The sequence below is a fragment of the Ahaetulla prasina genome, chromosome 3, assembly GCF_028640845.1.
Source record: "Ahaetulla prasina isolate Xishuangbanna chromosome 3, ASM2864084v1, whole genome shotgun sequence".
In the NCBI taxonomy this organism is placed as follows: Eukaryota; Metazoa; Chordata; class Lepidosauria; order Squamata; family Colubridae; genus Ahaetulla; species Ahaetulla prasina.
Window position 1 is genome coordinate 221,363,391 of NC_080541.1, and position 22,299 is coordinate 221,385,689.

Consider the following 22,299-nt stretch of genomic DNA (forward strand, 5'->3'; position numbering starts at 1 on the left):
TTGGGACACAGCAACAGTCATAAATATGCACCAATTCCCAAGCATCATCTTATTCATGTGTGCTTAGTACTGCCCTCTTTTCTTGGAGCAGGACACCTAGGAGAACATAACCAAACCAAGTTTTGAGTCCTAGAAGCAGTCTACCCCGCTATCAGCCTTAATGTGAAGGTCTCCATCATCTTTTTAACCCATCTTAGCAAAGAAGGAAAGTGGTGCGAAGAACTGGCAGGAGCATGAAGGCGAAATAAAGGGAGGGGGAAGAAATGAAAGAACATCACACTTGCTAAGTAGGTATTATTTATTAAGGCTTGTATTCTCCTAGAGGAAAAAGTTAATCTGATGCTGTTCCATTACTCCTTACATCAGAAGTAACAGACAAAGCTATATATTCTAAATACAAGTCTAAATGATACAGCTTAAAACTTTCATTTAAATTGGAGGTCCTCTTGCGTAAATATTGTTTTTCAGAAGATATCTGCTTTCTAATATAAGTAAAAGATCCTCTACAATTAAACACGTGCAGATTCAATGTGCTAGAGCAACAGGCATGAGCACCAAGAATTCATGCTAAATTTTTTTGAAAACTCCGGTTGGTGGCCACTTCTTCCGACAGCTTCCTCATTCCACAAAAACATGACAGAAGATTCATTTCTTTAAACAGTTGTTTTTTTTTTACTCATCCAACAGAAAAAATAGGCACACGCACACACAATCAATTTTAAACATCTGAAGCATAATCCATCGTATGAGTCTGAACTAAGATTCGAGATTAAAGCTCACCATTATTAGTATAAAATCTTAAGTGACTTCCTCAAGGGGGTGAGTGGGGGAAAAAAAGTGGGGGGGGGGACAGATTAAAAGTAATGAATTTAATAATATTAAAAAGCAGGGGGGAAATTAAAAGCCACATTTTGCCCAAGCCCCTGCAATGTTGAACACATATTTAAATGATTAAAAGCTACAGAGAAAGCAAAAAATTATGGTAGGAAACTTGTCAGCTTTTTCTTGCAAGATATGATACAACGCAGATGTTCACTAATGTTCACCAATTATAGACAAAATAATTTAAGACGTAAAATACAATCCATGAGGAATATTTCTCATGCAATATCCATAAAAAATAACTGCAAATGAAGAAAATGTACAATTGTGTTTGTGAGAAAATCCCCTTTATACTTCTTGCATGCGAAATTACCCCAGTGAATTACGCCTTTTTGACTTTTTGTAAGGAAGGCAGAAGTATACTTTCAAAATTTTTTCAAAAATAATGAATGTAACAGATAAAGCTGAACTTCATAAAATAACCTGAGCTTGCTAAATTAAATGTCAATATTTTTGACACAGGTTATTTCTCAAAAAACAAAATGGTATTTTTGTTTATACTTGCCATAAGAATCAAACTGACTGTGGGAATGGCGAGACAAGGGGATCTGTGGTACATAAATATAAAAGCAATGACTTTTCAGATTAGAAACATAATTTGTGCGAAACATAATTTGTGCCGCAATTAAAGGTCTTTGGAAAAAGGTTAATATTTTCAAAATCTTCAATTGTAGATGAACTTGTTTAACCAACTTTAAAAAAAATAAAAAAAACAAGAAACATCTTTATTAATGGATTCTACAGCATTTTACATAGAAAAGATTACAACTTAATGCATATTCAGCTGGGCAAACCAAACCAAAACAAAACCCAACCCCTCCCACTACAGTGTACTTAAAAGATGCAAGATTTGAATTTCCCCTGCAAAAAAAAATATTGGAGCTGAAAGCTTTATAATCTCCTGATGCCAGAATACACAGCACCAAGGCATTTTTAAAAAAAGATTCAATTTTTCATAATCAAATTTAATATCAGTTCTAGTATATATATATATATGTATATATATATAGCAAACCATATATGCTTATTCTTATTGTTTATTTTGATTCTGACGTTCCTGCAAAGAGAAAAACAGGAAATTAGAATGTGAAAACCCAATAGAAACTCTTTACCCGTCTTAATTTTTTTTACAAGCCACCGTGTCACCCTAAAACAATGGGACACCCAATCTTTTAAAATTTCTATTTTGTTGCATGTGCACTGTGGCCTGCATATGATGTAACAAGATTTTCTTATAATAAAACACAAGGAAACTGCTTTCATGCCATGCTATATATTTTAAACATACCACAATATAGCTTTTCGAGATAATTTTAACTCCTAAAGCTAAACTAGGATACCTAAAGGCAGGGTTTTCTGTAAAATTAAGAAATACTCCAAATATAGAGAAGTACATTTCTTTGTAAATTACAAGTAACACCTTAAAACCAGACTTAAAGGAGCATGTTTTGTAGTTTCTAGAACTGGAATGGAAAGTGACTCTACTGATAGAAAGTGATGTAATCCATGGTACATTTAACTTTGCCTTTGCTGGGGGGGGGGGTGTTCACAGCATGCCAGAAAATAGATATGAATGGATTATATAATGCAAAAACATTTCAAGGGTATGCATAAGGAACTTTAATCTTCAATGTAGCCTTCTTCTCATCAGAAACAGGTACCATAAAATACATAGTCACAGCGCCAACCCACAAGCCTGTTATTTTAAGGGCAGAAAAACATTTTGTGGTTTGGCCCAAAGGTGCTTTTTCAAAAGGCAACAGCACTTTTGTTTCTTTTTCTTGAAGACGTTTCGCTTCTCATCACAGAAGCTTCTTCAGTTCTCTGTTCAGTTCAACTGAAGAAGCTTCTTGGATGAGAAGCGAAACATCTTCAAGGCAAAAACAAGAAAGTCCAGTTGCCTTTTGAAAAAAGCACCTTTGGGACAACCATGACCTGGATGACTGAGAATCCCCATAGACATTTGTGGTTTGGGACTTTTTTCTGTGAAAACTTTCTGAATCACAATTTTACAAATATCCTTCAATATCCTGAACAAGCGATGGCTTCTGTTTGGATATGATCTTCAACCAGATGGAGTAGCATCTATTTCCCATTCAACATCCTCTCATTCCTATTAATTTCATGTTTTCAAAGGGCTTAGATTAATAAATAGTTTGGCTCCTCAACTTCATTTTTTAAATGTTTAAAACCTTTGTGAGCAAAAACCCTTTGGCTGATCAACAGGATAAAAAATATGTATCCTGAACAAGGTAAATTATGCAAATATTTTGAATACTTTAGACCTGCATGTCTTCTAGGATAGTCTCAACCCTTTGCAGGTTCTGCATCACTTCTGAAACTGAATAGGATCTTAAAAACAGGGAAATGTAGTACTCGAAACACGTAATCATCCAAGATTGCTCAGGCTGATGACCACTCCTTAGAAACAATACTACCGCAGCCCGCACACTTGACTGCCTAAAGCATGTTTGTGCTATAAAAAAAAAACACTACATGGAAGCTTTTACATTATAGTAACTCCAAAGCCACAATCCATGGTGGTCTTTTAAGGTGAAAGAAGCAGAAAATGCTATCCAGAAGGCAAGTTTATTTTGCACCAAGAAACCTGCTTCTTTCCCCCCCATAGGTTATCAGTTATATGCATTAATTTATGCGTCAGCCTAAATCTAATTGCTCTGTTGTGTTCCGTAAATCATTTGCAAACATTTGATAGTGGTGTAGCTAAAGTAACATTTTGGTAAAATAAATAATGCCATTTAAATACAATAACCTGTCACGCCGTTATTGCAATGCAAGGTGAGATCATTTTGTTCTGTGCTTCAGTGTAAACAATTTAAGCTTGTGCATACTGAAATTCTACAAGGAAATATTCAGTTGAAGACATTCTCTAAGGAGATTTGTGAAGTAAAGGTACCATCTGAAATTTCAGGTAATTCAATTAAGCTTACAAAAAGGACAGAAATACTCCGGTCTTATTTATCTAAAGCTCACAAACTAACAAGTCATCTTCAACAGGACTCCACTCCTGATGGCGTATTCTGCCATATATCTGCCACTTTCTCAGGGTGATATGAAAACTACAGGTAGTCCTTGATTTACAAGAGTTCATTTGAATTTACAATAGCACTAAAAAAAAGTGATTTATGACTGTTTTACACACAACCATTGCAGCATTCCCATGGTTACACGATCAAAATTTGGATGCTCGGTCACTGGTTCAAATTTATGACGGTTGCAGTGTCCAGGAGTCACGTGATCCCGTTGTGCGACCTCCTGACAAGCAAGCCGGATTCACTTAACTACCAAGTTACTAACTTAACAGCTGCAGTGATTCACTTAACAACCGTGGCAAGAAAGATTGTAAAATGGGGCAAAATTAACCCAACCTTTAGCAACATAAATTTTGGGCTCAACTGTGGTCATAAGTCAAGGAGTATCTGTAGTTTGCCTTTGCTTTTTATCTATATTTGCCAGTCAGCATACATCCCCAACTTTGCAATGAATGTCCTATTCAAATAGGAAGCTAAGTCTTGATTAGATGCTGTAATCTACCTGGGCAACATGTAGATCAAAGAGCTCTTAAAACCAATAACTATAAGCCTGACACCAGTGGAAAACCTGCAGCTGAGGTACAATATAGTGCAGTAGAACCAACCAATGTAACAGCAGCTGATAAAAAGAAATTAATTCTGTAAGCCTAATAGGCATCTAAATGCGGCTGTTTAATATAAATATACAGAAACATTCCCCAGATCTCATTTTTAACAATGAACTTAATGTTACAGTAACTCTAGTTTACTCACACTTCTGACTTTTGTGCTTATTTTACCCTCCATTTTTATTTTATGCCAAGTTCCTGAGAAAACTCATGAGTTCTACCATACGTGGATTTGCAATTTTTTAAAAAATATGAATGAATCCTTATGTTGCAGCATTTTGGAGCAACTAAACAGTCTATGCTTCTATTTTGTGCTATGGCTTAGTTGTTAATGCCCTTAAGAGGTATTTGATAAATCTCCTTTACAGGTGAATTTTATAGTCTTTATAATCTTTTCCTTTTAAAACCTTATGGTTCTTTTGGTTTTGGTTAAATCTATCATTTCCATAAATGCTTGAGGTTGTACTATCATATTGTATTAATGTTACAATCAATCAATTTTACACATATGAAAATAGCTCCTGTAATTGAGAAGTACACTAATATTTTTTTTCTAAATATGAGTGTTATACAAAATTTCAAATTCAAAATACTTCATGTCAAGGTTGAATCAATTGTTCTGTGTTTGAAATAGGCTTGCTCAATAATTCTGAAAGCATAATGAGCTTGGAACACCTCAAAAAAGGTTGAAACAGACCACTTTGAACATCAAATAATTGCTTTTAGACAAAATGTGGCATTCTGGATTTGTAAGGTTTTGCATGCCTGTGCTAAGGAGATACCAACATCCAATTTGTGTAAAAGGCTTTCATTTCCACATGGATACTTTTTAAGCCCTTCCTTCAACTAGCAGCCAGAATATCCCACATAAGGAACAAAAAACCTGCCAATCGTGGGTTTCTTTCATAGACGTCTCTTTAAAGCAGAAACACATCTTGCTCATGCATGGGTGAGCGATTTATATTTCACTTACAGGTAGTCCTCGACTTATAACCATTCACTTAGTGACTGTTCCAAGTTACAATGCACTGGAAAAAAGGAAATTATGACCATTTTTCAACACTTACGACTGTTGCAGCCTCCCCATGATCAAAATTCAGTCCCTTGGCAACTGACTCCTATTTATGACGGTTACGGCGTCATGTGATCTCCTTTTGTGACCTTCTGACAAGCAAAATCAATGGAGAAGCCAGATTAATTTAACACCCACGTTGCTACTTTTAACAACTGCAGCAAGAAAGGTCGTAAGATGGGGCAAAGCTCAGTAAACAAATGTCTTACTTAGCCACAGAAGTTTGGGGGCCGGTTGTGGTCGTAAGTCGAGGACTACCTGCATATTCCAAGCCCTGTATCAGCCTACATTCATTACAGCACTGAAAACTAAGCCATATTTAACAAAGCACACACATCTCAACTTTTTGGCCTATTACAATAAAGCAGGTTTAAAAAAGAAAGCTGTAGGGTTGAAGCCTTGTGGATTAACGCTGAAGAACGCGCAATATCTATCTTCAAAATAAGTCGTGTTTGTTTTTTTTTTCCTTTTTTAAACAGTCCCTTTTGCAAACCACTGAACTCCCATTTACCTCCAGGGTGGAATTCTTCCCCCAACTGAATTAAAATGTTCTAAAGCCAGTTTACCTTTCGTACCACTTCTTCCTCCTCCTGGCGCTTTTCGTAATGGGAAAAGTCATCGAAGATGGAGGTCGTGTGCTTGTACATAGCAATAATTTTAAGCACTTGCTTCGCTTTTTCTAAGGGCACCTCCTGAGTGTCACGGGAGTTTGTCACTGGCTTGTTGTCATTGTTCTCCAGCCTGATATGTCGAAGCTGGTTGTTGGGAACATCTTTCACAAAGATCCACTTGACGTCAAACTTCCCCTTCCATTTGTCCTGGGACCACACGCCGGCACTGGTGCCGTAGTCCACCGACGACCTCATTTCTGCCACGCCACAGAAATGTCCACTGCCGTTGACGCTGAAGAGTAAATAGACTGGGCCTTTACTATTCATGGAGCGGAAGGCGCTGTCCAAACGTTTGTTGCCGTGTTCTGTGCTACACCAAATGGAGTATTTGATGGAACGATGGATATCGTCCTCCGAGTAACTCTTGATGATGAACACGCGTCCATTTTTGAGGTTCCACTCGAAATCCTTGGGGTTGTAACTGTGGGCGGCTTTCAGTTTTTCGAGAACGGGGTGGGACTCGCCGCCGCCACCTCCTCCTCCGCCGGGGATGGTGTTCGCTGGGGTATTCCCGGGCAGGTTGCTTTCGTTACCGGTTCCTACGCTTTGGCCAAAAGCTGCATTGCGGTTGCGAGGTGCCACCCATCGGTTTTGAGGGGGCGGCGGCTGAGGGTTCTGGTAGGGCAGTTGGGTCAGCGGGGGTGGCTGGGCGGGAATTGGCTGAATGATCTGTGGCTGTGGGATAGACTGAGGAGAAGGGATCGGTTGTTGAGGAGCTGGGATTTTGGGCATGGGGCCTTTGTTGTCCCAAGTACCTATGTCCATGTTATGTTTGATAGGCGGCGGAGGCAAAGCTCCTCCTATTACAGGCCCGCTTTTCGCTTTCATTTTGGGCTGGGGCTTTGCAGGTTTGCTAGCGATAGCAGCCCAAGAGGTTGGCTTCGATACTGGCAGGTTGAGGTTCGATCCACCGTTGCCAGACAACGCATTCGCCATCCCGGCACTGTTTACCACCGAGCCTACGGTTTTCACGGCGGAAGCCGTGACGTCCCCGCCGATCTTCAATCCAACCATTCCCTGTTCGATGCTATTCATCCCGGGCGCTTTATTCAAAGTATCGTTATGAAATCCCGTTTGCCCGTCCACAATAGTACCCCCAAGGGAACTGGGTGGGTAACTGTAGCTGCTTCCGTAAGCCGAGTTCTGGGTCTGCTGCCCCTGAGAGCCGCTCGTTCCCCATGCTGAGAAAGGAGGATTTTCAGGGAAAAAATTAAACCGATGTGGATAAATGTTGTTGCCCAATCCGCCAGGTTGTCCAAACACAGCATCGTGCATGAAGTGGTGATCGCCGTTACTCAGCTGTCCATAGGTTGTCAGGTATGGGATAGGAGGGTCTCCTCCGGTTGACCAGGGAGCTTCACTCAGTGAGTAGGGAAAGCTAATAGAAGGTGGATAATAACTGGACAAGTAGGGATCGGTCATTGATGGATAGCTGTTGCTCTGTTAAAACGACAAAGCCGCAATTTCAGATTCAGTTGTTTACATTATTTAAACTAGAAAAATATTCAGGAAATCCACTCTACAATATAAAAGACTGTGAGGTTTTTGGATTCTCTCCGAGCTTGGTGGTTTTCTTGTGGACATCTCATTACCAAACTAGGTAACATTATCAATGTTAGCAGGAAGTGGAGTTTGCACTGATGTTACCTAGTTTCATAATGAAATGTCCGCAAGAAAACCACCAAGTTCAGAGAGCACCAAGGACCCCACTATTCAACCCTGAGTTACAAATATTCTCTTTTATTGATAAAAGACTGTAAATGCCTTAAACCTGAAAAAATGTCTCTTGCTTCTTAACACTTCCAAAATTAAGGCAGGACAATTCTTTCACATGGTTTCTCACCGACTGCTTCAAGGATTAATCACAAGACACAGAGCAATTTGAGTAGACATGTTTTGTTCGAAAATCTGCAGTTTGGATAAGTGAGAAGTTATTTTTAAACTTCTTTCACAGTACACTAATATTATGTTAGAGCTAAATTAATCTGACTGCTTTTGAACTGTTCTCAAACAATATAACATTATGCAGTTATATTAAATCTTAGTAAAATCAAATATTTGTAGATTCTTTGACTAAAGCATGTACTGATCTGAAACAAAGTGGATTCCTCTGTGCAAATGATGCATTTAAAAAAAACCAACGCTGAAGACTAAATGTGGACTCCAAAGTGTTCTCATCTACCCCAATTAAAGAATGTAATAAAACTTCCACATTCGATTCGTTAATCTGTCGTGTTACTTATTTTCCCTTAACCACACAAATTCTGGCCTTTTAAAATCATAGTTACAGTCTCTTTGTTTCATGTTTGGTTTGCTCACATAATCATTAATTTTCTTTGCATTCCACACTCATTCTTGATTCAACTTACAGTACCTATTTAAAATCCCACTGCTTATCTGTCCATTTTGCTAGCTATTTTTGAAACGTCCTTCTACTTAGTGATTCCAGTTCAGTTCACCTCCAGTCTGATCCCAGCACGTCATTCTTTCTCCTCAATATTTTCTGCAAATCTACCTTCTTTGCAAGCTACATTGGCTCATTTTCTGTCAACGTTCATCAAACTCTCACATTGCTTTTAAAGTCTGCACCACATGAATCAGGAGTCTTCATCCATCATGTAACCAGTGCTATCTTCAATCTCAATCTCTCAGAAAGCTTATCTTTTCTGTTTACCTTTTTCTACAGCTTGAAATGCTCCCTGGTACAATGCCCTGGTATATGCTTTAAAGCAGAGTACCCCAATGTTTCTGGCTTTGTGATCAGTGGGGGGGTGGGGAGGGGGGGTTCCATGCAAGTGGCAGCAAACCCGTGCACAACTCCATTTGTGCATGTGCGCCTGCCGCTCACGCAAATGGAGCGTACACCTGCTGCTCATGCAAATGAGGATGTGTGTGTGTGCATATGTGCTCACCGGCTGTTTTCATGGCCTGGTTGCAAACCCCTCACAGCCCCCAGTGGGCCATGGACCACAGATTGGGGGACCCCTGCTTTAGAGGATTGGCCTAACCTTCAAGGTAGACCCGAGGAGACTAGCATATCCTTTGAATTGGCAGACACACTCAAATCTTTCAAAATTATTTGAGTGACGTTAACCCATTCTGTGAAATTGAAGCCCATTTTAGTTAAAAGCCCAGGGGGAAGGCCTTCTCTGTGGGGGCTCCAGCCCTCGGGAACAAGCTACCCCCAGGGATACGCCAACTCCCTGACCTCCGGGCCTTCCGGCATGAGTTGAAGACTCTTTTATTTCATTGTGCAGGACTGGCCTAATAGTTTTTTAATGGGGTTTTTTAGTAGTTTTTAGAATTTTCAGCCTATTTAAATTAATCTTTTAAATTTGTTTTTAATGTTTATATTTGTTGTTCTTAGTTGGCTAACCGCCCTGAGTCCTTCGGGAGAAGGACGGTATAGAAATTGAAATAATAAATAAATAAATTATTGACTATAGCAAATATAGAAGTCAGCCATAAGACAAAATATACAGTAAAAATAGAGTTCTTATCAATAAGAAGAACCTATCGCATCTGGCAGAAGAGGGACGCTATGGGTGCCATCTGCCGAAGAGCTAAATTTGGGGGAGCCCAAGAGGTGGGCTTTTTCTGCGATGGTGCCCACCTTATGGAACATCATGGCTCCATGCCTTAAACCTGGTTATGTCATCAGGCCTGGGGCCTCAAGGGACTGGTGAGTGACTCCATTGTTGTTAATATCTGCTGCACTCTTTTTTTGCTCTTTGATAACAATTTTTGAATACAATGTTGTGTATTGTGCCACTGTTTTATGTTTTTTATTATCAAGTTTTTCATAGGTGGGTGGCCATATAAATATGATCAATAAGTAAGCCAATTAAATTTTAAATAGGAAGTCCTAAAGCTGGATTACCCATAGAAAGATACTACATAATTTAATAAAAATTGGAAATATCAACTTAACCCCGATTCAGTCAATTCCATTTAATATTCTAAAATGGTAACAATTTCAACTTTAACCCAAGAAAAATAGTTTTACTTTGGAAATGAGTACTGTATAAAGAAGTCATAATATGCAGGGCTAATGTGGATTTACTTAAGCCAGTATTATTCAATGAGAATAATATGTATGCAACAAGAAAAAAATGAATTATAAGTGGCCTTAGATTGTGTCTGTGCAAGAAAAAAATCCTTTTAAACAAATTTCACTGCTTCCAACTGACATATGTTTAAAATCCCTTTTAAAAAATCAAATCACTTTTCAAGCACATAGACTAACCTGATTTGACTGTCCAGAAAGATAAGGCTCAAAATCATTGTCATGCACTGTATCCTTCTGATGAAGAGAACCATTTTGCACTGAAACAAAAGAGCTGCAATTATAACACGCACACTTTGAAGTTTCACTAAAGATCTGTTTTCTAAAGCATGACAGCATACACAAATAGAACTGTGTTTATTCTACAGCATTATCTATTTAGAGAAGGGGAAAAGGTCAGATTTCAACATGATGAAAAAACACTTCCACATGCCCTCAAGATACCATTGTTTCTTATAAAAACCATCTAAATAACAGTTGCATACCCCACAAACAGGTTTTTCAACAACCAGTGACACAGTTTTGTTAAGATCAAGAGTAAGGCTCGTAGAATGAATTAAAATGTATTTGTCCGGGAAAGGAAAGCTGGAGCATTTAGTGTAAGCAGGAAGCCAAAGCTGAGAGGCCTCAAAGTCAGCTACCATGCCAGAAAAAAGATCAATAACATGCTGAATGAATGGCCCTTATAAAGTTCAACCCCTGAAGGTATGACATGGATTCTGTATAGCACTTGTTTGTGGCAAGTTAAATTGATCTAAATAAGCAGACCTCTTTGTTTTAGATGATATGTACATTGCTAATAGTATTTAATAGCTTATAGTGGTTTCTGCAACCTTTTGAATTTCACTCCAATAAGCTTTTTACATGTCCCTCAATATGATAAATCATTAGCAGAGGTTTTTCGTGTTTTTTTTACAAAACACAAGTTGCCACAACCTGTTGCCAATCATGGACTACATTCTGTCATAACAAATGAAGACAAATGTTAGACATGTTCTAAGCTAAGCCATGCTCTTATTTCACCCAAGACCCCAATGTGATTTTTTAAAACTTTGATTTCATCTTTTAATTTAAATTGGTTGTTTTAACGGTTTTTTTCTATTTTTACTACTTTATTATGAATGCCACCCAGTGTCATCATGTGAGATGAGCAGTTATAGGAATGCAATTAAATATTTACATATGTACAGAAACATATATACAGAAATTCCATAGTAAACGATACAGAAAGTGCTAATCAGGAAAAGAAAAATTGACGGCCATTAATAGAAATGTTTATGTACACTGCAATCATCAGAAAAATATGAGTTATATATATTATATTGATCAACATTTACATATAGGTGGTCCTTGATTTATAACCATTCATTTAGTGACCACTGAAAGTGACTTTTTCACATTTACGACCATTGCAACATCCCTGTGGTTACTTGGATCAAAATTCATATTTATGACCGTTCCAGTATCCTGGGATCATGCGATCCCCTTTTGTGATCTTCTGATAAGCAAAGTCAATGGGGAAGCCAGATTCACATAACAACTGTGTTACTAACTTATCAACTGCAATGATTCACTTAACAACTTTGGCAAGAAAGCTCATAAAATGGGGCAAACTCACTGTCTTGCTTATCAGCAGAAATTTTCAGCTCAATTGTTACATTGAGGACTACCTTTATATATTCTGTGTCCAGTTGAGTTTATTGTCCTAATTAAACTTTAGCTTATGGAATTAAATTCGCTCTAGAGCTATTGCACTGAGGAATAATTTTATTTTAATTGTATATGTTATTTCATTTTGCATATGTAGTTTATACTACATACTGTTAAAGAAAAGCTTAGTTAACAATATGAAATAAAGAATTAAACTATGCTATAAACGCAACCACCAAATGCTTTACTTTTTTTATATGTACACATAAACAGGTAATCCTTGACTTATAACAGTGCGTTTAGAATAGAATAGAATTTTTTATTGGCCAAGTGTGATTGGACACACAAGGAATTTGTCTTGGTGCATATGCTCTCAGTGTACATAAAAGAAAAGATACCTTCATCAAGGTACATTTACAACACAATTGATGGTCAATATATCAATATAAATCATAAGGATTGCCAGCAACAAAGTTACAGTCATACAGTCATAAGTGGGAGGAGATGGGTGGTGGGAACGATGAGAAGATTAATAGTAGTGCAGATTTAGTAAATAGTTTGACAGTGTTGAGGGAATTATTTGTTTAGCAGAGTGATGGCCTTCGGGAAAAAACTGTTCTTGTGTCTAGTTGTTCTGGTGTGCAGTGCTCTATAGCATCGTTTTGAGGGTAGGAGTTGAAACAGTTTATGTCCTGGATGTGAGGGATCTGTAAATATTTTCACGGCCCTCTTCTTGATTCGTGCAGTATTCAGGTCCTCAATGGAAGGCAGGTTGGTAGCAATTATTTTTTCTGCAGTTCTAATTATCCTCTGAAATCTGTGTCTTTCTTGTTGGGTTGCAGAACCGAACCAGTGAGTTAGTGAGTTAGAAGTTACAACGGCAATGAAAAAAAAAAGGCTTATGACTGTTTTCCATATTTATAACCATTGCGGTATCCCTATAGTCATCTGATCGAAATCCAGATGCTTAGCAACCGCCTCGTATTAATGACAGTGTCCTGGGGCCATATGATCACCTTTTGTGACCTTCGACAAGCAAAGTCAATGGGGAAGCCAGATTCGCTTAACAACCGTGTTACTAACTGAACAACTGCAGTGATTCATTTAATAACTGTGTAAAATGAGGCAAAGCTCACTTAGCAACCGAAATGTTGAGCTCAATTGTGGTTGTAAGTCAAGGACTACCTGTATATGTACATGCTACAAATACATGAGGTTAAATTTTTTTGAAAAATTAAAATTCCATGTTATCTATCAATGTAAACTTATTATAGAATATCTTTCACAATAAGGAACATTTCTTTGAACATGTAAATGTTATCTTACTTTTGCATTTTGATGCTAAAATGTCAGGACTAGTTTGCTATTACTAATATGTACTAATATATTCAAATTCACAGCAGGTTGAACAGGATTGGTGATTTTGCAATTGATCTATTGTCTTTTAGGAACTCCCCCATCAAATATTACTACTTCAGATATAATCTCTACATTTTGCACTCCCAAACATGTTCAACTTTTTGGAAGAAGTGCTCCAAAAATAGCTTCAGTGGAAAAAGAGGGATGATGTGTCAAGTCTCATGATTTATAATCTCATAATGTTCCAATGACAGAAAAAGGAGCTGTACTTGCAGTACAAAATTATTGCCATCTTGGAAATTTATTTTTTACTTTTGATTTTTCTTAAGGGGAAAAAAACGACTCAAAGAGAATGTTCTGACTTTTAAAAAGTAAAAGGGTATGAAAAACAAGTGCTTGTAGAGAACATTGTTTTAATTATTTTGAAGATTTAAGTTTGTTATAACTTGCTTTGGGAGGTTTTTATTCTGGAAAGTATAGTTATTAATTTTAAGATTTAAGATGAAGTCTTAGATAAAAATCCAGTGAGCTGCATAGACACTTATAGGACTGAATTTATATATAGGAATAAACCTCACTGAGTTATAAAGAAATAACAAAACAGAGGCTTTTCATTTTTTAATGAATCACTTACAACCAACATTTGCATGAATACATTCATATAAATCTGCTATCAGAAGAACTATCTTTAAGATTAGAACTTTTCTTACCTTTATTATCCTGACCTTTCGCTCTCTGTCATGCCACAGCACAGGGTACAATAAAAGAGACAAAACAAATATCTGTCATTTGTTGAGACCTCAGAATAAAGCAAACTATCATCTATTGAAAATGTATAATAGTGATACAATATTGTGTAGACAGATAAGACTGTTTAGATATTTAAAAATAGGTAATTCTCAATCACAAGATTTTCTCTGGCTTCAATTTTACTTTCTACAGGTGTTAGATAAATTAAATATATAGATTAAATATAGCATGATTTCAAAAATATTTGAATTTATTAAATCCGCTTACAAATTGTTAATAGGGTATCATGACCTTTCAGAAGATTGGAAACAAACAAATAGCCACATGTTAATAATATAATGCAATAATGAATATTAAGATTCAGTATTTTTCTTAAAGAGGAAATAAAAGGGATGGAGAATAAGAAATTCAGAGTTACAGACTACAGAGAAATATTGATATGCAGTATATTTTGAATCTGAAATGCCCCCCAAATCTGTTTTGCATCTGAAGTGGGCATTGCCCACCACTCTGTAGTGTTTTGAGCACAAAATATTCTTTTTCAACAGTTGTTTTGACCATTAAATACTTCCAAAAAAGTTTGAATTCAAAACTTTTCACAAACTCTTAATATGGGTTAAGTTACCAGATAAACATATAAAAGAAATAGGAATGGCTTGTTGGAGGACCTAGAAAAGGCAGCAAACGCTCCAAGCCTCAAAATATTATCCAATGTGCAAAAAGTTAAATTTCAACAGGAATATGCACATAGACATATGTATTTGTTCTCCCAGTATACAAAGAGAAAGGGGGGGGGACAAATAAAAATATCAAGAAAAAAGTCCCAAGAAATGTATCTCTTGACACAATGAGACTGCAGCAGGTAAAGAACCAAGAAATGATTGAGAAACAAACTTAAGTACCACCTAGGTCACCTTAGGAAAGTCATTATGTCTCAGAATCAGATCCCTTAACATGTGAATTATATTATTCATTTTACAGTACCAGTAAAATTACAAGAAATATTAAACTAGTTAAATACTACAAAGCAATTATAAGGGCAAAGATATACTTTTGCAGTCATGAGCAATAGTGCTTTTGGAACTTCTCATTTTTTGGAAAAAAAAGTCATCTCGGGATACAAAATTAGATGGGAATATTTATTCCCATTTAAAAGCCAAACTCCTAGAATGAGACTGATCTTTTAAAACAGAAAGTGGGAGGGTCTGGGTCTATGAAGACTGAAACAGCTGACACAAGAAGGAACAAGTATAGAAAAATTATTAAAACGTCTGCCTAAGGATTGATGCTCAAACAGAAACCTGAAGGAGCTCACTGACATCAAGTATAGTAAAGAAAATAAAAGTAGAAGCCTAGAAGAGAAACAGGAAGCTTGAATTAGCTAAGCAAGAACATTCCTACAGAAATAGTAGCTTAAAGCTGCTCAGGATACAGAAACTTAATATCCAGGAGGATCTGGTCTTCAGTAACTATCTAAAAATGGCTTTGGATGGCTTGCTCCAACCTAACCCAAGAAGCCAAATTCAGATCGGCCGTCCAAGGTGCTGTTAGAAAGATATGCCTGATCAGGGGTTTCTCTTGGACTCAAGGAGCTCAGGAGGATGGGGTCGCTCCCTCTTTTTAATATTCGGATATTAAGCGGGCACTCAAAGCCACCAGGCCCAGTCCTCCAAAGCAGTCCTGAAAGGCGGTAGGGGGGAACCAAAGCAGCCAAAAATCGAAGATACGGCCGAGTAATCTTTTAGGTCCCAAGGAGGCTCGTACTTAACAAAGGCCTGAAAAAAAGAAGAGAGGGAGGGAGAGAAGGAAGGAATAGAGGAAGGGAGAGAAGGAAGGAAAAGAAGGAGAGAGAGAGAGACGGGAAAGCCAAAGCCGTTCGCCCGAAGAGCAGAGAAGAAAAGGGCTTTCTTCTTCCTTTGAACCTCGCTGGGCTGGGGCTGCTTCCTTCCCCCCCCCCCCACGCCCGCCCAGGCTTGGACTACATCTCCCATCGTGCTCCCTGGCGAAGCCTGGCTTCGATCAAGGCAGGCAGGCAGGCAAGCAGGCGGGAGAAAGGAAGCCGAGCGCATTCCCCGCATCCATGGAAGAAGAAAAAAAAGCGCGTTATGCCCGAGGAAGGATTGGTCGAGAGCCAAGGAAGGCAGAGCTGGAGACGACTTTGGAGGGGGGCAGGGGAGAGAGAGAGAGAAGGGGAAGAATGGGAGAAGGAAAGAAGAAGGAGGAGGGGAAAAAAAAAGAGGAATGCGGCTGGGCCTTCTTCCTCTCTCCCCCCCCCACCCCATCGACTTACCTGGGGGTCAACGCTAGTGGCAGACATCTCTCATGCGCCCTGAAATAAAGGGGAGGGGGGGTTGGGAGGGGGAAAGGGAAGAGGAGTGGAGGGGCGGGGCCACGCCAGGCACGAGCGCGCTCTCTCTTTCCCTCCCTCCCTCGCTCCTCTACTTCTCCACCCCCCCCGAGAAGGGGGCCTATGCGCACGCGCGGGGGTGCGTGGGAAGGCGGGGGGGAGAGGGAGTGAGAAAGGGGAACGGGAGCGTTAGGTCAAGGGAAAGGAGGGAGGAGGGGGAGGGGAAAGAGGGCCGCGCGCACGCGCGCTGGCTCGTCCCTGCGCGCGTTCGTTTCTTCCCTCACATCCTTCGCCTCCACACGCACACAAGGAGATTGAGGGGGTGGAGGGAGGGGGGGAGGAGAAAGGGAACGGGAGCGTTAGGTCAAGGGAAAGGAGGGAGGAGGGGGAGGGGAAAGAGGGCCGCGCGCACGCGCGCTGGCTCGTCCCTGCGCGCGTTCGTTTCTTCCCTCACATCCTTCGCCTCCACACGCACACAAGGAGATTGAGGGGGTGGAGGGAGGGGGGGAGGAGAAAAGAGAAAAGGCCAGCCGCTGCTGCTGTTGCGCGCTCGCCGGTCCTTCCTCTTAGCCTCGAGGCTTCTGTATCCTAGCCGCCGCCGCCTCCTCCTTTGCCTTCCCTTGGGAAAAAAAGAACCGGAGAGGCCGGAAGGCAAAAGGAGACTCCCAGGCAGCCGGAGGAGCCTTCGAACTCCAATGGCGGCGGAGACCGGGCTCCGGTGACGTCAACGCCTCGGCTACGCGGAGCACGCCGGGAAGGGAAGGGGGAAAAAAAAAAAGCAAAGGGCCACCGCGCGCTCGCCGACGAAGAAGGGGGGGGAAGAGGAAGGCATCACCTGCCGGGCATGCGCAGGAGCGAGACGGCCGTTAGGCCGAGCGGTCTCTAACGCAGGCCCGCCTTTGGTCTGCCCAGTTTTTAAGTTCCCGCCCAATCCTCCGTGGAGGTCGGGTGATTGGCAGGCCGGCGGGTGGGATCAGGAAGGAGTCGGAGCCAATCGGAATGACAGAAAAAACTGAGGGGGCATATCATGGCTGATCTCTGTCTCCCAAAATAACATTTCCCATCCCCCTACAGTGTCTAGCCCCCACACTCATTTTGAGGATGGACGTGGGGAATGGGTGATTTTCCCCGTGAGGCTGCTTCGTTTTGGTAGTCGCGTGGCAGATAAAAGTTCAACAGGTGTGGCCCGGACATGCAACCAAATGGTACCTGTTGAACTTTGGTGCCTCAAATAGTCCCGAGGAGCGAAAAAAAAAGATTGCCTTTTTTCTGGCCTTCACTAAGAAGGAACAGGCGATGGTTGAGTTCACACAAAGAGCACAAACCATGGTTTGTAACTCTGGAGTCTGGTTCGGTTCTGCAACCCAACAAGAAAGACACAGACTTCAGAGGATAGTTAGAACTGCAGAAAAAATAATTGCTACCAACCTGCCTTCCATTGAGGACCTGTATACTGCACGAATCAAGAAGAGGGCCGTGAAAATGTTTACAGACCCCTCGCATCCTGGACATAAACTGTTTCAACTTCTACCTTCAAAATGATGTTATAGGGCATTGTACATCAGAACAACTAGACACAAGAACAGTTTTTCCCGAAAGCCATCACTCTGCTAAACAAATAATTCCCTCAACACTGTCAAACTATTTACTAAATCTGCACTACTATTAATCTTCTCATCGTTCCTATCACCCATCTCCTCCCACTTATGACTGTAGGACTGTAACCTTGTTGCTTGTATCCTTACAATTTATATTGATCGTTTCCTAGTATGATTTGATTACTTATTTGTACCCTATCACTAAGTGTTGTACCTAATGATTCTTGATGAATGTATCTTGTCTTTTTATGTACACTGACTGTATGCACCAAAGACAAATTCCTTCTGTGTCCAATCACACTTGGCCAATAAAGAATTCAATTCTATTCTATTATTGGGATCATGTTATATTCTCTTCTGAAGAACATCAGTGAGTTCCCTGATGAACATAGTTTTGTTTTGCATCCCATTGAGTATCATAAGCAGGACAGTACATAAACTATGGTTTGCTTAATCGTGGTTCATAATCAACTGCATGCAACTTGGGTTGAAAGCTACAATTCACCCTGCTACCATACGGACAGCTGGATTCAGCCAGTTAAATCCAGATTCAGAACCTGCAAGGATCAGCATCTTGTGTGAAGGGACTTAATATCTGAAGCAAAATCTTGATTTATTGAAAAGGGTTCGCTGAATTTGCTAAGCCGATACACGTTGCGGTAACCACAGTGCACAAACTACGGGTAGTTTCGACTTAACAATCACAACGGAGCCTTAAATTTTGGTTTGCTAAGAGAGACAAATCTGGATTCCTTCATTGACTTTGCTCCTTGAAGCTGGCTGGGAAAGTTGCAAATGGTGATCACTTGACCCTGGGACACTGCAACTGTTACAAATACCATTATGTGTAAAACAGGTACTCTTCGACTTAACCACCACAATTGAATCTGAAATTTCTGTTGCTGAGTGAGTCCTGTTAATTTTGCTCCATTTTACGACCTTTCTTGCCGTGGTTGTTAAGTGAATCACTGCAGTTGCTCAATTAGTAGCACAACTGTAAAGTGAATCTGTCTTCCCCATTGACTGCTTGTCAGAAGGTCGCAAAAGTTGATCACCTGACCCCGAGACACTACAATGGTCATAAATGTGAGTCAATTCTCAAGTGTTTGAATTTTGATTATGTTACCAGGGGATGCTGCAATGGTCGTAAGTGTGAAAAATGGTCATAAGTCACTTTTTGCAGTGTTGTAACTTCAAATGGTCACTAAATGAAATGTTGCAAGTCAAGGACTACCTGTACTGCTACCCAAACCACTTCATAGTCAAAAATACTTCGAGGTAAAGATAAGTAGATTGTAATCATCACAGGTGTTTGAAGGGTAATGGAATATGGGGGTCAACTTTTTAAAAAACCTATCTTCAGAGTCCAATTGCATGTGCTCCTTGACTTACAACCACAAATGAGCCCAACATTTCCATTGCTAAGTGAGTTTTGCTCCATTTTTGCCAGTTGTTAAATGAATCATGATCATTAAATGAATCTGGCTTTTCCCATTGGCTTTGCTTGTCAGAAACTGGCTGGGAAGGTTACAAAAGATGATCCCATGATCACCAACACCCTAGCTCCAAAGGGGCCCAAAGCAATAGTTTGAAAAAACTTTGGTTCACTTTTAGTTAACCTTACAAACCAAAATTAACCAGTGGGTCACACTTCAGCAGTGTAAATTGTACAAGCCAAGAGACATTTCTGATTCCAAGGCATCTCAGGGTATCAAGTTACTTCATGCAGAAGTGCTAATAATACATCTGGGAATAGAATAGAATAGAATAGAATAGAATAGAATAGAATAGAATAGAATAGAATTTTTTATTGGCCAAGTGTGATTGGACACACAAGGAATTAGTCTTGGCTCATATGCTGTCAGTGTACATAAAAGAAAAGATATGTTCATCAATAATCATAAGGTACAACATTTAATGATAGTCATAGGGTCATAGGGTTTTTGGAGGATTAGGAATATCCTAATCCTCCAAAAAGCTTTATCTGTTGTATATAAACATGGTTTTAATATGTGCTGGGAATGACAAGAAAACAGAAGGTAGTTTGGATTTATAACTCAATAGTGAGTTGTTGAAGCCAAAGCCAAGGAGAGCTGTACACTTCATTTCAGCCAAAGCAGCATATAACTTTTCTCCATACATACAATTAATTCACAGGAAGCCTTATTACATCCTGCTGGTTTATATCAGGCTGCAAAGATCCAGAAGACTATTAGTTGATAATAAAAAGCTTAAAAACTTTATATCTCTTTGGTCTCATTTCACTGTCTGGATTCTTGCAGCCCAGATATAGTAATCCTATATCATATGAGACGGGTGAAATGTTCCTGGTTCAGACCGGATCGGCCGATCTGGTAGCGATGGCAACGGGTGATTCAGAGAACCGATAGCAAAAATCGCTGCCCTCTCCCCCCCTCCCCATGCCCAGGTGAGCCAGGCGATCGTCAGAGCCTTTTTTTTTACTTTTAAAAGCATTTTTTTTACAACCTCTTTGGCGAAGAGGTTGTAAAAATGCTTTTAAAAATAAAAAAAAGGCTGACAAACTCAGCTGGGATCGTCAGAGCCTTTTTGTTACCTTTTAAAAGCATTTTTTAAAAGGTTAAAAAAGCTGAAGTCTGCTAGGCAAAAAATGGGAGATTGGGGGGGTTCGTTTTTGAGAGAGAGAGAGAGAGAAAGAAAGAAAGGAGGAGGGAGGGGGAGGGAGGAAGGAAGGAAGGACTACAAACCTGGCACTAGACTTCTAATCCAGGGCTGGAGATTGTTAGTGAGTTTCTGTCTTTTGATCCCCCAGTCACATGGTTACATAGGCACGTCCACCCAGTCACATGACTCCACCAAGCCATGCCCACAGAACCCGTAGGAAAGAAATTTAGATTTCACCACTGATATGAGACTCTTTTCCCCCAGTAAGAGTACAGGCAATTCTCAACTTATAACCATTTCTTGTACAGTGACTGTTCAGAGTTACAATGGCACTAAAAAAAACGTGATTTATAAGTTTTTCACATGACTGTTGCAGCATCCCCGTGGTCGTGTGATCAAAATTTGGATGCTTAGCAACTGGCATGTATTTATGACGGTTGCAGCATCCTGGGGTCATGTGACCACCTTTTGCAACCTGACAAAATCAATGGGGAAGCCAGATTTACTTTACAACCGTGTTACTAACTGAACAACTGCAGTGATTCACTTAACTGGCAAGGAAGATCATAAAATGGGGTAAAACTCACTTGTTTTGCTTAGCAATGGAAATTTGGGGGTCAGTTGTGGTTGTGAGGCGAGGGCTACCTGTATGACATTATTACAAACTGGCCTTCTCTTATCAATGTGTGACCTGAGCAAATCAGCTGATGTAGAACAACATCAGCAAATATTTTAGGAAGGATTCTAATAGGGGGGGAAAAAACCTTGACATTTTTGTACTTAACCAATACATGTGGAAAGAAAGTTATGAACAGCTGCCAAAGTTCTGAGTTTTGAGCTAGACAGACCTTTCAGTCAAACCCAAGGCATAGCTGTGGTCTTTCTTCTAATCTTATTTAATAGGCAAATACTAACCATACAGTTTCTAAAAGTATCCTGAAAATAATCATTTTATACTCTGTCCTTTGAGTCAAAATCATTTTATGCTGTAAAACATTAGCCTCTTGGCCCAAATAGCACTTGGACATTTCATTATGCAAAACTGACAAAATATCCAGGACAAACATAAATGTCCATAACAAGAATGTTTGGCCCCTGACTTGATATCATGAATTATTTGGGCAAAGGATAATGAATTGGTTCTTGAGTTTGTGCATCTTGTGTGGCTGAGGTTTCTTCCACTGGCCTCTTTATCATACGTCATTTTGCTGCTGTCCCCTCTCTTAAATTGAGTGTTGTCATTTGACTGGGGAACGGAAGAAAATTTAGCATTTGGCAAATGAAAGATCAATTTCTGGAGTAATAATTCAGCTATAGAAATAATGGGGACTATTTAACATAATATTTTAATCTATTTCTCCTTCCTACTGGGGCCATTTCAGAGCGACTACATTGAGATATGCAAGATTAAAACAGCATAGCCAACCCACTAAATTCCGTGGCAGAATTAAGGTAGATATTTGATTACTCTAACCTCTAAACCACACCATAGTAGTTTATATCCATAAATCAGGCTGAAAAGTGGTTGCAGCTTTAAATGGCTCATCGGTTACACAAGTTAAGTAATTACCAGGGTGGGGTTAGGAATTTAAAGGCAGCC

General features: G+C 39.6%; 1 protein-coding gene across 2 annotated transcripts; it reads right to left on the reverse strand.

Moving 5' to 3' along the window:
- Positions 1-284: 284 nt before the first annotated feature.
- On the reverse strand, positions 285-16,798 carry YTHDF1 (YTH N6-methyladenosine RNA binding protein F1). Of its 2 annotated transcripts, XM_058176190.1 has the most exons (5): positions 16,402-16,798; positions 14,072-14,096; positions 10,533-10,612; positions 6,182-7,726; positions 285-1,939 (listed from the first exon to the last, which is right to left on the reverse strand). In XM_058176190.1, exons 1-5 carry the CDS (start codon positions 16,426-16,428, stop codon positions 1,913-1,915), a joined length of 1,704 nt encoding a protein of 567 aa, XP_058032173.1. In that variant the 5' UTR covers positions 16,429-16,798; the 3' UTR covers positions 285-1,912. The 2 variants fall into 2 exon arrangements, with proteins under 2 accessions (XP_058032173.1, XP_058032172.1); XM_058176189.1 differs by lacking the exons at positions 14,072-14,096; positions 16,402-16,798 and having other exon boundaries at positions 10,533-12,220.
- Positions 16,799-22,299: the final 5,501 nt, after the last annotated feature.

Bases quoted from the DNA above. Each gene is read 5' to 3' on its own strand.
- YTHDF1 (XM_058176189.1), bottom strand. From the start codon at position 10,691: ATGCTGTCATGCTTTAGAAAACAGATCTTTAGTGAAACTTCAAAGTGT. The intron at 7,727-10,532 runs GTTAGTCTATGT...TCGTTTTAACAG, and splicing joins TTTCTGGACAGTCAAATCAG to AGCAACAGCTATCCATCAAT. The intron at 1,940-6,181 runs GTAAACTGGCTT...TTCTCTTTGCAG, and splicing joins AGGAAGAAGTGGTACGAAAG to GAACGTCAGAATCAAAATAA.